Source organism: Monodon monoceros, unplaced genomic scaffold (genome assembly GCF_005190385.1).
Source record: "Monodon monoceros isolate NGI ecotype Baffin Bay Population unplaced genomic scaffold, NGI_Narwhal_1 Super_Scaffold_10, whole genome shotgun sequence".
Taxonomy (NCBI): Eukaryota; Metazoa; Chordata; class Mammalia; order Artiodactyla; family Monodontidae; genus Monodon; species Monodon monoceros.
The window spans coordinates 4,695,191-4,710,501 of NW_021703766.1; the positions used below are offsets into that span (position 1 = coordinate 4,695,191).

At 50.5% G+C, this 15,311-nt stretch overlaps 1 protein-coding gene across 1 annotated transcript in view; it reads left to right on the forward strand.

Annotated features, from left to right (window-relative positions):
* The first annotated feature begins 4,117 nt into the window (after nucleotides 1-4,117).
* Nucleotides 4,118-15,311, forward strand: part of SLC38A8 (solute carrier family 38 member 8) — a 30,517-nt gene continuing 19,323 nt past the window's right edge. Inside the window, exons 1-3 of the mRNA XM_029213448.1 lie at nucleotides 4,118-4,228; nucleotides 4,627-4,817; nucleotides 9,206-9,404. Coding sequence (XP_029069281.1) covers nucleotides 4,629-4,817; nucleotides 9,206-9,404 — 388 coding nt within the window. The 5' untranslated portion in view covers nucleotides 4,118-4,228; nucleotides 4,627-4,628. The remainder of the gene's footprint in view (nucleotides 4,229-4,626; nucleotides 4,818-9,205; nucleotides 9,405-15,311) is intronic.

The following is a 15,311-nucleotide window of genomic DNA, read 5'->3' on the forward strand; positions in this document are numbered from 1 at the left end:
AGTGGGGACAGTTGCACAGCCTTATGAGTGCATGAAATGACACTGAACTGTACACTTGGGCTAAAATGGTGAATTTCATGTACTTTTACCAGAAAACCCCCACACAAATCTCCCCAGAGGATTCTTGTGAAAGGCCAGGTGGGAGCCCCCCGCTCGGAGACGGGGAGAGGCTCTCCGGCCCCCCAGACCACACGTCAGCATGGATCTGGGGGTCAGGATCCAGGGGACGAACACCCTGCAGGGCTGGGCGCCCACCCGCTGCCCTGTGACTCAGCCTTCAGTCTGGCCGCTGACGCCTCCCGGGTGCCTCTTCCTTTGGATGCAGTGGGTGGAGGAGGGTCAACGTTAAGACTGTGTGAAGATGCTCCCTTTTACTTTCCAATCCAAGGTGCAGTTTTCTTTTCCTTCACCCAGAGTGGGACTCCGGATCATGACTCAGGGCACCAGCCCTTCAAAAAGAGGGAGGGGACAGCAAGGCCTGTGCCCTTGGGCTGTGTGTCACCTGGAGGCCCCCAACCTCTGCTCTGCGGCTGAGAAAAGACCCCTGCTGTTGAGCTTGGGGGGTCGGGGGGTGGGGACGCCATGGGCCTCCAGCCTCTCAGAGGTGCCCGACCACCAGCACTCAGGATGCTGGGTGTGTCCGTTTCCTGCTGCCACTGTAACCAGTTACCAGGAAGCAGTGGCCTGAAACAGCACATTTATCCCCTGCATGCAGCTCTGGAGGTTGGAAGTCCAAAATCAGTCTCGGGGGGCTAAACTCAGGGCTGGTTCCCTCCGGAGGCTCCAGGCGAGAACTGATTCCCAGGCCTTCTCCAGCTTCTGGAGGCGCCGCATCCCTTGGCCGGGGGGCCCCTCCGCCACCTGCAGTGCACACCACTCCACCCTCTGCTTCGGTCCGCACGTCTCTGCCCTCTGACCCCGCTGCGTCCCTGTTCTCGGGACGCTGTGATGGTGATTAGGGCTCACCGAGACCACCCAGGATACTCGCCCCGTCTCAAGGTCTGCACTTGCTCTCGTCTGCAGAGTCCCTTTGGCCAGGTGACACAGCCGTAAGTTCTGGGACGAGGGTGAGGACATCTTTGGGAGCCGCCAGTCTGCGCACCGACCGCACTGGGTTCCTGCCCCTGCGCTGGCGCCTGTTCCCCGCAGAGGTTAACTGTCGCCCTGAAAAGTCCACGAGCTCCTGTATCTGCAGACGTGAGGCTTTATTCCTGCAGTGTCTGGTTCACTCCACCTTTCATTTATTAAGCCACCTTTTGAGGCCCAAGCCAGGGCACAAAGCTGAAGAAAAGACGAAGCAGTCCCTGCTTGACCTTGTCCTAGGCAAAAGCCCTAAAAATTCTAAATGGTAAGTAACCACGTGTGTCATTCTGTGCGACCCCGAGGGAATATCTTGCAGGTTCAGTTAACAGTCTTGGGCCTGTGGCTGCCTTGACAGCTGGCCCACAGGTGGTATTTGCTTATTGGGATCAAAATATGAAACTAGAAACGAGAAAATACTGTCAGGAGTGCCAGCTAGTTTCATTTGTCAAGCCCTTGTTGGGGCTCCACCCCATCTCAGCAGGTGGTAGCCAGCGCCATCCTGTGCTGCGTGCTTCCGGGTTCCCGCGCCTTCTCCCCGTCACCTTTAACTGCCTCCCCTCCCTGCCCAGGCCGCGCAGGCCTCAGACCACTTCCCTCCTGATCCCACAGATGCCCCGAGGCCCCGGCCTCCGCCGAGGCGGGCTTGAGGTTTGTGCACTTGCCTGCCCTCCCAGTCACATGCGCGCTCCCTTGCTTCTGAGGGCCGAGCCGGGGCACAGAGCTGCGGCTGAGCAGGGGCCGTGAGCCCAGGCGCACAGGGCTGCCCTCCTCCTCCACACGGCACGTGAACACCTCTTGGGGAGAGTTATAGAAAACCGGGTGCCCGGCCCGTCCAGACCAGCTTCATCCGAAGCTCTGAGGGTGGGCCTGGCGCCGGCACTTTGAAGGGTCCCTCGGGTGTTGTGCAGCCCAGGTTCAGAGCATTGTCCTAGAAGCTCAGAGGCCGGCGGAGGTAGAAACGCAGACATGTACAGGTCATGGGATTTGCCCCGTGCGTATTTCAACAACAGCAACCCTCTTCTCACTGGGTCCTCCTAAGGGCCCTGCGGGGTAGACAGGGGCTGTTACCACCATTTCGCAGGGGACCGCAGGGAGGCCTGGATCTCAGTCCTAGGCACTCTGGTTGTTGAGACCACCCCACCTCCCGACCCCTGCCCCGGTCTGTCTTCCAGAACTTTCTAAAGGGTGAGACAAAGGTTTGCGGAAATGAGCTGAGGTCACTTTCTCCCTGAAGTTCCCAACCTGTCAGGTGACCAGTACTCTGTGGCGATGGAAAGGAGGGAGCCTGGAACATCCCTTGACCGGTGCTCCCCTGGGGGGCGACACGGGGCCGTGTGAGGGGCGCTGGGCTGAGCCCCGTGTGCCACCAGGGCTGCCCACCCACACAGATGGGGCCCCACAGGCACCTCTCCTCCCCGGGAAAGGTCACACAGCCCTGAGACTGGGCAGAGTGCAAATCAAAGCCCCTCAGAATTAAGAAGTTTCCCCCATTGAGTGGAATTTCACAGCCCAGTGGCCAATTTCTAAGTCATGCACGTTAATGGACAGCTAATGAGGGACCCAGGCGGGGCAGGGCTGTGCCCCGGGCGCCCAGAGCCGAGATTAAGGAGTACAAAGCCAGGCCGCTCTGAGGGCCCTTGATCTCCTTTCTCACTGCCTGGGGTGGATGTGGGGGGAGAGAGCCATGTGAATTCCGGAGGGGTGCGCCCCAGCCCCTCACATCCTGCCGTCTGCTCACCCATTCATTCCCTGCCTTACGTGTCCGCTCCCATCCGGGCACCATCAGAGTCCGGGCGGGTGCAGGAACCAGCGTGACACTGCTGGCTTTGAGATGACACACACTCGGGGCTGATTTCCGGACCTGGCCCTGGCCAGCGCTCACGTTTTGAGTCTCTTGCCCCACCCGCGGGAGCCCTGCGCTCTGTTGACCGCGGTGACAGCCCTCGGGATTCAGAGTGAGGACGCGGGGAGCGCTTGCTGCAAGGCCTGGGTCACGGTGAGCACCGCTCACATGGTTGCAGCAGAACTGCGGCCCGCGACGCCGTCCAGCTCCGGGCTCCCTTTCCCCTGGAGCCCGCGGACAGGCTGGCCACTCAGCAGATGGAGCAGAGCCCGCAAAGTATAAACGGAGCCGCTGCAGGGAGGTGGCACCGTCAGGGGCTTGAGACCACACGAGCAAAGCCTTTGGTGCTGATCTCGACGGAGAAGGACTGATTGATTGGGGGAGGCGTTGAACATGTTTAACTTACAGCAGCAGTTCTCAGGAAGGGGCCCCGGACCCCCTGAGTCAGAAACGCTGGTGATGGATCCCACACTCGGTGTTTTAACATGCTCTCGGGGGGGTTTGAGCTGGGCGCCAGGAATAAACAGGTTCACCTCTGAATTCAAGATCCGACCTTCACGGGGCTGTGTTTTCCGGGTTGGAACTGTTTCCAGTATTCTGCCGTCCTAGCGGACTGTATCGGGTCGGAGAGGTAGTCTCTACTCAAAGTGTGGTCCAGGGACCGGCAGCACCCACCTCCGCAGAGCTCGCGAGAAACGTGGAGTCTCGGCTCCACCCCAGGTGGGACGAATCAGCACCTGCCTGTTAACAAGACCCCAGATGATTCCCGTGCTCGTCTGCCCGGGGCGCCTCTCCAGAGCCTTTGCATGCGTGAGTCTACAGCACGCCCCCCTCGCCCCAGGAGGGCACACGGACCCCCTTCTGCAGATGGGAAACTGGGCTGGCCCCCGTAGCAGGTGACAGATGGGGGTAGGGGGCCTGGGAGGCATCCGGGGAGGAGGCGTTGGAGATGGTGAGATTGGTGCAGCCTCCCTGATTTCTCCCAGCTGAGCTCCCTCTAACCCTCGGGGCGGCTGGGAAGGCCCCGCCCCCGGGAGTCTTAAGACTCCCGTGCTCAGGCCAGAGGTCTCAGAAGCTACGAGTTCTTGGGACGGATGGCCCCGACCTCTTGTCCGTGTCCTCCTAGGTTTGGGGACGTGACCCCAGCACGTGCTCTCTAGGGCTCCCATAATTCATGACGCATTTGCCCACCCCGGTGGAGCTAGAGCCTTCCTCCCGCCCCTCTGGGTCCTCTGAAGTGAGCCCGAGTCCCCGTCCCTGATGGCCCAGGACTGTCTGTCGCCTTGAAGATTGGACTTGGTGGTAAGGACCAGGGGCTGGAGCCCCTTCGCTGTGGAAGTTGGCCCGGAGGCGGGTGGGTGGGTGAGAACAGCCATGGGGAGGAAGGAGTTGGGGATTTGGAACAGAAAGGGGGTGGGAGGGCAAGAGTGCCCATAAACAAGGTTGGAAGTTGCAGGGGCAGCGTTGGTTGAGGGGAAAGGCGTGAGGACCGGAAGCTAGGGGGCAGGTGGTTGCATAACGCTTTGGAAAGGGGGGAGCAGATGCTCGGGAAGAGGGGTACAGAGGCTGGGGGGGGTTGGGACAGGCGTCCTGGCTCTGGCTGGATCGAGGAGAGACGCATCCCAGCTGGAGAAGGGTGCCGTGAACTGGGAAGACAGTGCCGGGACCACCCCCTCTCTCTGCCCCTCTGCTGCTTCTAGCCATGGAGGGACAGACCCCAGGAGACAGAGGCCTTTTGGAAAAGCCGGTCCCCACGGCCGCCCGCCGCAGTCTGTCCTCACTGGGCGCTGTCTTCATTCTCCTGAAGTCCGCGCTGGGCGCCGGCCTGCTCAGCTTCCCGTGGGCCTTCCACAAGGCGGGTGGGGTGGCCCCCGCTTTCCTAGTGGAGCTGGTAAGCCCGTGGGGAGCATTTTGGGGCAGGGGGCGGGTCTCCGGGGGCAGGTAGGAGCTTAATTTTATTTTGCCAGCTAGAGCCCTGGGTGTTGCTTTTGCAGAGCTGCCTGTCTCCGAAATTACTCCTGTGGCTTTTGCTTTTCCATCCCGCTCAGCTCACGAAGGGAGGAGGGAATCCCCCTGTAGACCCGGGGCCGAGAGCATCCTCTATGCGGCTGAGGGCCTCGCAGCCAGGCGGGGTGTGTGTGTGGGGGGGGAGATAGAGGCGCGCTGGGTTCCTGCGGAGCGCTCCGCACCTGTAGCCAATGAACCTGGCCTTTCAGCTGGGGAGGCGCTGTCTCCGAGCCACGGATTGACTTCTCTTGCCTCCCGGTCTCGGCTCCCCAGTGAAAGCCCAAATCTCGTGGGCGGGCACGGACTGAGGCCGCCGTGACGCCTCCAACCTGCAGGGCGTCAGCGGTGTTTGGCCAGTTCTGCTGGCTGCGTGTGGAGCCTGAACTCTCTCCCTTCCCGGAAAGTTCCAGGGCCCGACCGTCCTCAGCGGGAAAGAGCTGCCAATGAGCACAACTTCATGTTATTAGCGGGCTTTTCCTTGAGCTGATAGGAACCAGGCATTTCGTGGTAAGCTCTTTGACGGGCATCACCTCGAGTGCTTTTTTTCTGGCAGCTGGCTGATAATGGCCCCATTGGTGGGCCCACGGGGCCTTTCTTGTCCTTCTGGAAGCTGCCATGTGCTGCCCTGTGTAGTGTCTGGTGTAACCCGTGCCACCCCCATGCTGGCTGAGCGCCTGTCTGGCGCCGGGTGGCTGAGACACTGTGGTCTCCGTCCTTGTGAAGCTTGTTCTAACAGGGAACTCGAACAAGATTCAAGAAGTCAAATGACACAGTGTCAGATGGTGGGCAGCGTGACAGGTGGGATGACATCTGTGGGAGCGGGAGGGGGGCAGAGAAGCCCCCGCCAAGGCGGCGCTGAGCCCCAGCTTGTCCAGGTGCACGTAACGGGCAACAGAGCGGTGTTTGGATGTGTGCGGCAGAAAGGCCGCGCTTCTGGAGCAGGGAGCCCGACCTCCAGCCGCAAAGGGTCAGTGATAGAGCAGATGGGGCCCGCATGGGGGTCCGTGGTCAGGCACAGACGGACCAGTCCGAGGACGCCAGGCAGGGCTGAGGCAGGGACGTGGCGCGCCGCTCCGCAGCCTCCGTGCGGGGTCTCCTGGTACCTTTCGGGAGTACGGATGCTGACTGCCCAGGTTTGGGTGGACCTGAGATCATGCATCTCTGACAGGCTCCCGGGTAACACGGATGCTGCTGGGGTGGCTTGCTCTTTGCACAGGATGGTGTAAAGATCCCATCTTGAGCAGGCAGGCAGCCTTCGGGAGAGAGGACCCCAAATATGAATAAGTGGAAACTCCCGACAAGGGGAGAAGTCAGGCTGGTAATAGCAACTTCCCCATCATTTCCTGACTCTCCCCTTCTCTTAGCCAGTGAGACTTCTGTCCTGTCCCCAGGTACAAGGCCTCCCCTCGGACAAGAGGAATGTTTAAAGATGCCTGCCACTGGGAGGTCAGTGGTGTGAGGTTTTAGGTCTCTAATGGCCCCATGAGCACCGGAGGGTTAATGAAATTAACGAGCCTGGACCCTCCTCGGCTCCAAAGAGAGGCGCGCCTGGCCAGGGGCTGTGAGGGCTCTTTGCTCACTGGCTGCTAAGAGGCTCAGGGACCGTCTCGAGGGTCAGCCGCTCCTGCGTGGACAGCTCACTGCGTTAGCAGAGAACGCACCTTCACTGGCAGAGGCTCGGCCTGACCCCCCACCCCCCTTCCCTTCCTTTCATCCCCAAATACCTACGAAGCACCTGCTGTGTTCCGGGTGCTTTTCTGGGGCTAAACGGTAAGCAAAAAAGACACGATCCCAGTCTCCATGGAGCTTAGAGTCTGGTGGATGAGCGAGACAGGGATCCTCACACTGTATGCACAGTTGTGAGGCTGTGGCCTCAGGCCCCTGGACCCAAGGACCACAACCTGGGCAGCGTAAAACAACAGAAGTGTATTCTCTCCCAGTCTCGGAGACCGCAAGTCCGAAATAAGGTGTCGGCAGGGTCCTTCCCGCCTCTCCAGCTCCTGGGGGCTCCAGACGTTCCTTGGCTTGTGGCCACGTCACTCCAGTCTCTGCCCCATCGCCACATGGCTTTCTCTGTGTCTCCTCCTCTTCTGTCTCTTATTAGGACACTTGGATTTAAGGCCCACTTGGCTTATCCAGAATGACCTCATCTCAAGATCCTTAATTTCACCTGCAAAGACCCTTTTCATTTAATTACATGTTCATTATTTGCATCTGCCAAGATGGCTGCCAGTAAGTCCCTTTCACAGGTTCTGGAGATGAGGATGTAGACAAACCTTTTGGGGGATTCGACCCACCACGGGGAAAAAAGTGAGCCCACGAGAGGTGTGGTTCTGCCAGAAGCGGAGGGTTGAGCCCACCTCGGGGGTGAAGTGTGGGGAGGCTTCCTGGAGGAGGTGACCTTGGATAGGAGGGGGGAAGAATAGGAGTTCCCCAGGTGAGGGACAGTGGTGGAGGCGGGGGGGGGGGTGTTCCAAGCAGAGGAACCGGCATGGGCAGAGGTCGAGGGGCTGGAGGGAGTGTGCATGTTCCTCCTGGCTCTGAACTTTCAAGTTTCTCTCAGGCGGTCCAGTTTGATGTTCCCTTCAGCAGCCCTAGTTGTGGCTGCTGGCGTAAGAACGAGTCTGCTGTTCAGGGGCACGAACTGTGTCTGAAGACGGCCATGCTGGCTCTCCCGAGCTTCTTGGCTGAGCAGCTCACAGCTCCTGCGTTGTTCTCCTCCATAGAAGTGTGGGAGGGGCGTTTGGCCGTGGAGACCAGGTCCAGCTTAGGGACAGGTAGCTGTCCATCCTGGAGAGGCTCAAAAACATTTAACTACGTGGGGCAAGTGGGTCTCAAATGCATCAGTTGAGGCGGGGGTGGGGGGGGCGGCGGGGGGGTTGTCGAGTGGCGCAAATGATTTGGAAAGCAGTTTGTAAGAAATTGCTAGAGTTGAACACACATCTACCCTGACACCCAGGAATTCCACTGCTCGGTGTGTGTCCAGGAGAAGGAAACATGGGTCCTCAGAATGACTTATTCTAGAATGCTCAGCTCTTCATTCATAGTAGCCAAACACGAAGAATAGCCCAGATGTCTGGGAACAGGGGATTGGATCAACCAATTGTGCTTCTGTCCACACAGTGAAATAGCACTTGGCAAAAATAGGAATAAACTTTACCGATGTGCCCGATAGGGCTGGCCCTCACAAACGTTACCACTCGGTGGAAAGGCAGATAAGAAAATGGCTAAAAGCCGAAAAATATTAGAATGGTTTTTTTCTGGGCACGGGGACAGAAAGTGACTGGGAAGGGACAGGAGGGAACTTCGGGGACGTGGTAACATTTTGTGTCTTGGTAGGGGTTTAGGTTGCACATGTACGTTGGTTATACCCCTTCCAGTGATATACTGATATACAGTTAAGACTGTGCATTTCACTGTGTGTACATTTTATCTTACGAGAGGGACTGTAAACACACATCAAGCTCTAATTAACGATACGCACGCCCAAATCTTTAGGGGGAAGTATGCTAATTAATATCCACAACTTGCCTTGAAACGTACCCCCAAGTTTAGATGGACACATGGACGCATGGTAGAGATGTGATCAAATAAGCACAGTGATCTCCTCCTAGTAGAATCTAGGTAGTGGGTACATGGCGTTCATTGTAAAATTCTTCCAACTTTCCTAGATGTTTGAAAATTTTTCAGTGTTGGAAAAAATTCCAACAGAGCACTGGAGAGGGAGTCTAGAGAATAAGAATGACCATCATTTCTTGAGCAGTTACCACGTGCCAGGCACTGAGCTGAGTGAGTTATGTGCTTTGTTTAAAGCAAATGCATCACAACTCTCCAGTAAGGTAGATGGTATCATCCCCATTTCACAGATGGGAAAACAGAGGTTGATGGTGGGCCTCATGCCACAGAGCAGGTGAGTGGCAGAGTTGGAATTGAACCCAAGTATGCCTGCTTCCTAACCATCATGCTTTATGGCTCTTCACCTGCAACGCATGTGATCTTAGGAAAGTAATTTAAACTGAGTTTCTGATGCCTCATTTGTCCAACTGGTGTGGAGTGGTGGGAACCCCAGATTCACAGACATAGAGCCAGTGCGGCCTCTAGAATCCACCTGCTTTGCAGCTCTGGTTTCAAGGGAGGGGACTGGTCGCTTCTCAGGTAGAGGCCCTAGGCTGTAGGCAGCCGTGGCCTCTGCAGGTGAGACCCGGAGGGAGTGGTATCAGCATTCTGGGGGGCGGTTGTGGGCACACCTGGCCCCATGGTCCTGTTATGCAGGTCTCCTTGGTCTTCCTGATCAGTGGGCTGGTCATCCTGGGCTATGCCGCCTCCGTCAGTGGCCAGGCCACCTACCAGGGCGTGGTCGGAGGGCTGTGTGGCCCCACCATCAGGAAGCTGTGTGAGGCCTGCTTCGTCATCAACCTGCTCATGATCTCCGTGGCCTTCCTCAGGGTGATCGGGGACCAGCTGGAGAAGTGTAAGTACCTGCCCTGGAGTCAGGGGTGATCCCAGGTGTGGAGCTCGCGTCTCCCGAGCTCCTGGTGGATGAGCAGGACGTTGGCTCGGGCCCTTGGCAGGCAGCAGAGGCCAAGACCACTGCCAGCTCCTAACGTCGTGGCGAAGGGAGGTGCAGGGTTAGTAATTACCACCACAGTGAGAGTCAAGGAGCTGGAGGGAGCTGTGCTGGGGATCCAGTGGGGACTCATTCTACAGACGGGGAGGTGGCACCAACTGCAAAGACACCCCTGTGAGAGAGAACCGGCAACACCTTGAATTTGGGGATGTCAAAGACGCTCAGCCCCATGCTCCCTTGGCCTCTAGTCCCCCCACTAACAATTTCCCTCTAAGCACCTCTTTGGCTGCGTCTTACCGATTTTGATATGTTCTGATTTCACTTTTAATCCATTCAATCCTTAGCTAATTTTTGCTATGATTTCCTATTTGACTCATGGGATGTTTAGAATTGTGTGATTCAATTTCTAATTATTTGGGAGTTTTCTACTTGCCTTTTTGGTTTTTTTTTTTTTAATTTTTTTATACAGCAGGTTCTTACTAGTCATCAATTTTATACACATCAGTGTATACATGACAATCCCAGTCTCCCAATTCATCACACCCCCACCCCCACCCCTACCACTTTCCCTGCTTGGTGTCCATACGTTTGTTCTCTTCATCTGTGTCTCAATTTCTGCCCTGCAAACTGGTTCATCTGTACCTTTTTTCTAGGTTCCACATATATGCGTTAATATATGATATTAGTTTTTCTCTTTCTGACTTATTTCACTCTGTATGACAGACTCTACATCCCTCCACGTCCCTACGTATGACCCAATATCGTTCCTTTCTATGGCTGAGTAATACTCCATTGTATATATGTGCCACATCTTCTTTATCCATTCATCTGTCGATGGGCATTTAGGTTCCTTCCATGACCTGGCTATTGTGAATAGTGCTGCAATGAACATTGGGGTGCATGTGTCTTTTTGAATTATGGTTTTCTGTGGGTATACGCCCAGTAGTGGGATTGCTGGGTCATATGGTAGTTCTATTTGTAGTTTTTTAAGGAACCTCCGTACTGTTCTCCATAGTGGCTATATTAGTTTACATTCCCACCAACAGTGCAAGAGGGTTCCCTTTTCTCCACACCGTCTCCAGCATTTGTTGTTTGTAGATTTTCTGATGATGCCCATTCTAACCTGTGTGAGGTGGTACCTCATTGTAGTTTTGATTTGCATTTCTCTAATAATTAGCGATGTTGAACAGCTTTTCATGTGCTTCTTGGCCATCTGTATGTCTTCTTTGGAGAAATGTCTATTTAGGTCTTCTGCCCATTTTTTGATTGGGCTTTTTTTTTTAATATTGAGCTGCATGAGCTGTTTATATATTTTGGAGATTAATCCTTTGACCGTTGATTCATTGCAAATATATTTTCCCATTCTGAGGGTTGTCTTTTCGTCTTGTTTGTAGTTTCCTTTGCTTTGCAAAAGCTTTTAGGTTTCATTAGGTCCCATTTGTTTATTTTTGTTTTTATTTCCATGACTCTAGGAGGTGGTTCAAAAAAGATCTTGCTTTGATTTATGTCAAAGAGTGTTCTTCCTATGTTTTCCGCTAAGAGTTTTACAGTGTCCAGTCTTAGATTTAGGTCTCGAATCCTTTTTGAGTTTATTTTTGTGTATGGTATTAGGGAGTATTCTAATTTCATTCTTTTACATGTAGCTGTCCAGTTTTCCCAGCACCACTTATTGAAGAGACTGTCTTTTCTCCATTGTATATCCTTGCCTCCTTTGTCATAGATTAGTTGACCATAGGTGCGTGAGTTTATCTTTGGGCTTTCTATCCTGTTCCACTGATCTATATTTCTGTTTTTGTGCCAGTACCATATTGTCTTGAGTACAGTAGCTTTGTAGTATAGTCTGAAGTCAGGGAGCCTGATTCCTCCAGCTCCGCTTTTTTCCCTGAAGACTGCTTTGGCTATTAGGGGTCTTTTGTGTCTCCACACAAATTTTAAGATTTTTTTGTTCTAGTTCTGTAAAAAAAAAAAAAAAAAAATGCTATTGGTAATTTGATAGGGATTTCATTGAATCTGTAGATTGCTTTGGGTAGTATAGTCATTTTCATGATATTGATTCTTCCAATTCAAGAACATGGTATATCTCTCCATCTGTTGGTATCATCTTTAATTTCTTTCATCAGTGTCTTATAGTTTTCTGCATATAGGTCTTTGGTCTCCCTAGGTAGGTTTATTCCTAGGTATTTTATTCTTTTTGTTGCAGTGGTAAATGGGAGTGTTTCCTTAATTTATCTTTCAGATTTTTCATCATTAGTGTACAGGAATGCAAGAGATTTCTGTGCATTAATTTTGTATCTGCAACTTTACCAAATTCATTGATTAGCTCTAGTAGTTTTCTGGTGGTATCTTTAGGATTCTCTATGTATAGGATCATGTCATCTGCAAAGAGTGACAGTTTTACTTCTTCTTTTCCAATTTGTATTCCTTTTATTTCTTTTTCTTCTCTGATTGCCATGGCTAGGACTTCCAAAACTATGTTGAATAATAATGGTGAGAGTGGACATCCTTGTCTTGTTCCTGATCTTAGAGGAAATGGTTTCAGTTTTCCACCATCGAGAATGATGTTTCCTGTGAGTTTGTCATATATGGACTTTATTATGTTGAGGTAGGTTCCCTTTATGCCCACTTTCTGGAGAGTTTTTATCATAAGTGGGTGTTGAATTTTGTCAAAAGCTTTTTCTGCATCTATTGAGATGATCATATGGTTTTTGTTGTTTAATTTGTTAATATGGTGTATCACATCGATTGATTTGCATATATTAAAGAATCCTTGCATCTCTGGGATAAATCCCACTTGATCATGGTGTATGATCCTTTTAATGTGTTGTTGGATTCTGTTTGCTAGTATTTTGTTGCGGATTTTTGCATCTATATTCATCAGTGATACTGGTCTGCAATTTTCTTCTTTTGTAGTATCTTTTTCTGGTTTTGGTATCAGGGTGATGGTGGCCTCATAGAATGAGTTTGGGAGTGTTCCTTCCTCTGCAATTTTTTGGAAGAGTTTGAGAAGGATGGATGTTAGGTCTTCTCTAAATGTTTGATAGAATTCACCTGTGAAGCCATCTGGTCCTGGGCTTTTGTTTGTTGGAAGATTTTTAATCACAGTTTCAATTTCATGACTTGTGATTGTTCTGTTCGTATTTTCTATTTCTTCCTGCTTTAGTCTTGGAAGGTTATACCTTTCTAAGAGTTTGTCCATTTCTTCCATGTTGTCCATTTTATTGGCATAGAGTTGCGTGTAGTAGTCTCTTAGAATGCTTTGTATTTCTGCGATGTCTGTTGTAACTTCTCCTTTTTCATTTCTAATTTTATTGATTTGAGTCCTCTCCCTCTTTTTCTTGATGAGTCTAGCTAATGGTTTATCAATTTTGTTTATCTTCTCAAAGAACCAGCTTTTAGTTTTATTGATCCTTGCTTGGTTTCTTTGTTTCTCTCTCATTTATTTCTGCTCTAATCTTTATGATTTCTTTCCTTCTGATAACTTTGGGTTTTGTTTGTTCTTCTTTCTCTAGTTCCTTTAGGTGTAAGGTTAGATTGTTTATGTGAGATTTTTCTTGTTTCTTGAGGTAGGCTTGTATAGCTATAAACTTCCCTCTTAGAACTGCTTTTGCTGCATCCCATAGGTTTTGGATCGTTGTGTTTTCAGTATCATTTGTCTCTAGGTATTTTTTGATTTCCTCTTTGCTTTCTTCAGTGATCTCTTGGTTATTTAGTAACGTATTGTTTAGCCTCCATGCGTTTGTGTTTTTTTACATTTTTTCCCTGTGATTGATTTCTAATTTCATAGCACTGTGGTCAGAAAAGAGGCTTGATATGATTTCAGTTTTCTTAAATTTACTGAGCCTTTATTTGTGGCCCGAGATGTGATGTATCCTGGAGAATGTTCCATGTGCACTTGAGAAGAAAGTGTAATCTGCTGTTTTTGGATGGAATGTCCTATAAATATCAATTCAATCTGTCCGGTCTATTGTGTCATTTAAAGCTTGTGTTTCCTTATTAATTTTCTGTTTGGATGATCTGTCCATTGGTGTAAGTGAGGTGTTGAAGTTCCCACTATTACTGTGTTACTGTTGATTTCCTCTTTTATAGCTGTTAGCAGTTGCCTTATGTATTGAGGTGCTCGTATGTTGGGTGCATATATATTTATAATTGTTATATCTTCTTCTTGGGTTGATCCCTTGATTATTATGTAGTGTCCTTCCTTGTCTCCTGTAACATTCTTTATTTTAAAGTCTATTTTATCTGATATGAGTATTGCTACTCCAGCATTCTTTTGGTTTCTATTTGCATGGAATATCTTTTTCCATCCCCTTACTTTCAGTCTGAATGTGTCCCTAGGTCTTAAGTAGGTCTCTTGTAGGCAGCATATATATGGGTCTTGCTTTTGTATCCATTCAGCAAGCCTGTGTCTTTTGGTTGGAGCATTTAATCCATTCACGTTTAAAGTAATTATTGATATGTATGTTCCTATGACCATTTTCTTAATTGTTTTGGGTTTGTTTTTGTAGGACTTTTTCCTCTCTTGTGTTTCCCACTTAGAGAAGTTCCTTTAGCATTTGTTGTAGCGCTGGTTTGGTGGAGCTGAATTCTCTTAGCTTTTGCTTGTCTGTAAAGCTTTTGATGTCACCATCAAATCTGAATGAGATCCTTGCTGGGTAGGGTAATCTTGGTTGTAGTTTCTTCCCTTTCATCACTTTAAATATATCACGCCACTCCCTTCTGGCTCGTAGAGTTTCTGCTGAGAAATCAGCTGTTTACCTTATGAGAGTTCCCTTGTATGTTACTTGTCGTTCTTCCCTTGCTGCTTTCAGCAATTTGTCTTTAATCTTTGCCAGTTTGATTACTGTGTGTCTCGGCGTGTTTCTCCTTGGGTTTATCCTGTATGGGACTCTCTGTGCTTCCTGGACTTGGGTGGCTATTTCCTTTCCCACGTTAGGGAAGTTTTTGGCTATAATCTCTTCAAATATCTTCTCAGGTCCTTTCTCTCTCTCTTCTCCTTCTGGGACCCCTATAATGTGAATGTTGTTGTGTTGAATGTTGTTGCATTTAATGTTGTCCCAGAGGTCTCTTAGGCTGTCTTCATTTCCTTTCATTCTTTTTTCTTTATTCTGTTCCGCAGCAGTGAATTCCACCATCCTGTCTTCCAGGTCACTTATCCGTTCTTCTGCTTCAGTTATTCTGCTATTGATTCCTTCTAGTGTAGTTTTCTTTTCAGTTATTGTATTGTTCATCTCTGTTTGTTTGTTCTTTAATTCTTCCAGATCTTTGTTAAACATTTCTTGCATCTTCTTGATCTTTGCCTCCATTCTTTTTACGAGGTCCTGGATCATCTTCACTATCATTATTCTGAATTCTTTTTCTGGGAGGTTTTCTATCTCCACTTCATTTAGTTGTTTTTCTGGGGTTTTATCTTGTTCCTTCATCTGGTACATAGCCCTCTGCCTTTTCATCTTGTCTTTCTGTGCATGTCGCCTTTTTGGTTTCTGCCTTAAATGCACCATGGTCAGAGAACACATCTGTATAATTTTGGCATGTGAGACTTACTCTCTGGCTCAGCATGTGGTCTTTCTTGGTGAGCTCTTAAACGGTGTGTATTCTGTGGTTCTTTGGTACAGTGTTCTAGAGCTCTCCGTTAGGTCAGGGTGATCCAGAGCTTTGATCAGATCTTCCATGGCCTTGCAGATTTTTGTGGCAGTGGGGCAGTGGGGGAGTCTAGTTATTCTGTCAGGTTATGAGAGAGAGAGTGTTAAAGTCTCCAATTATGATTGCAGATCTGTCTACTTTTCCCTTTAATTCTATGAATTTTTTGCTCAT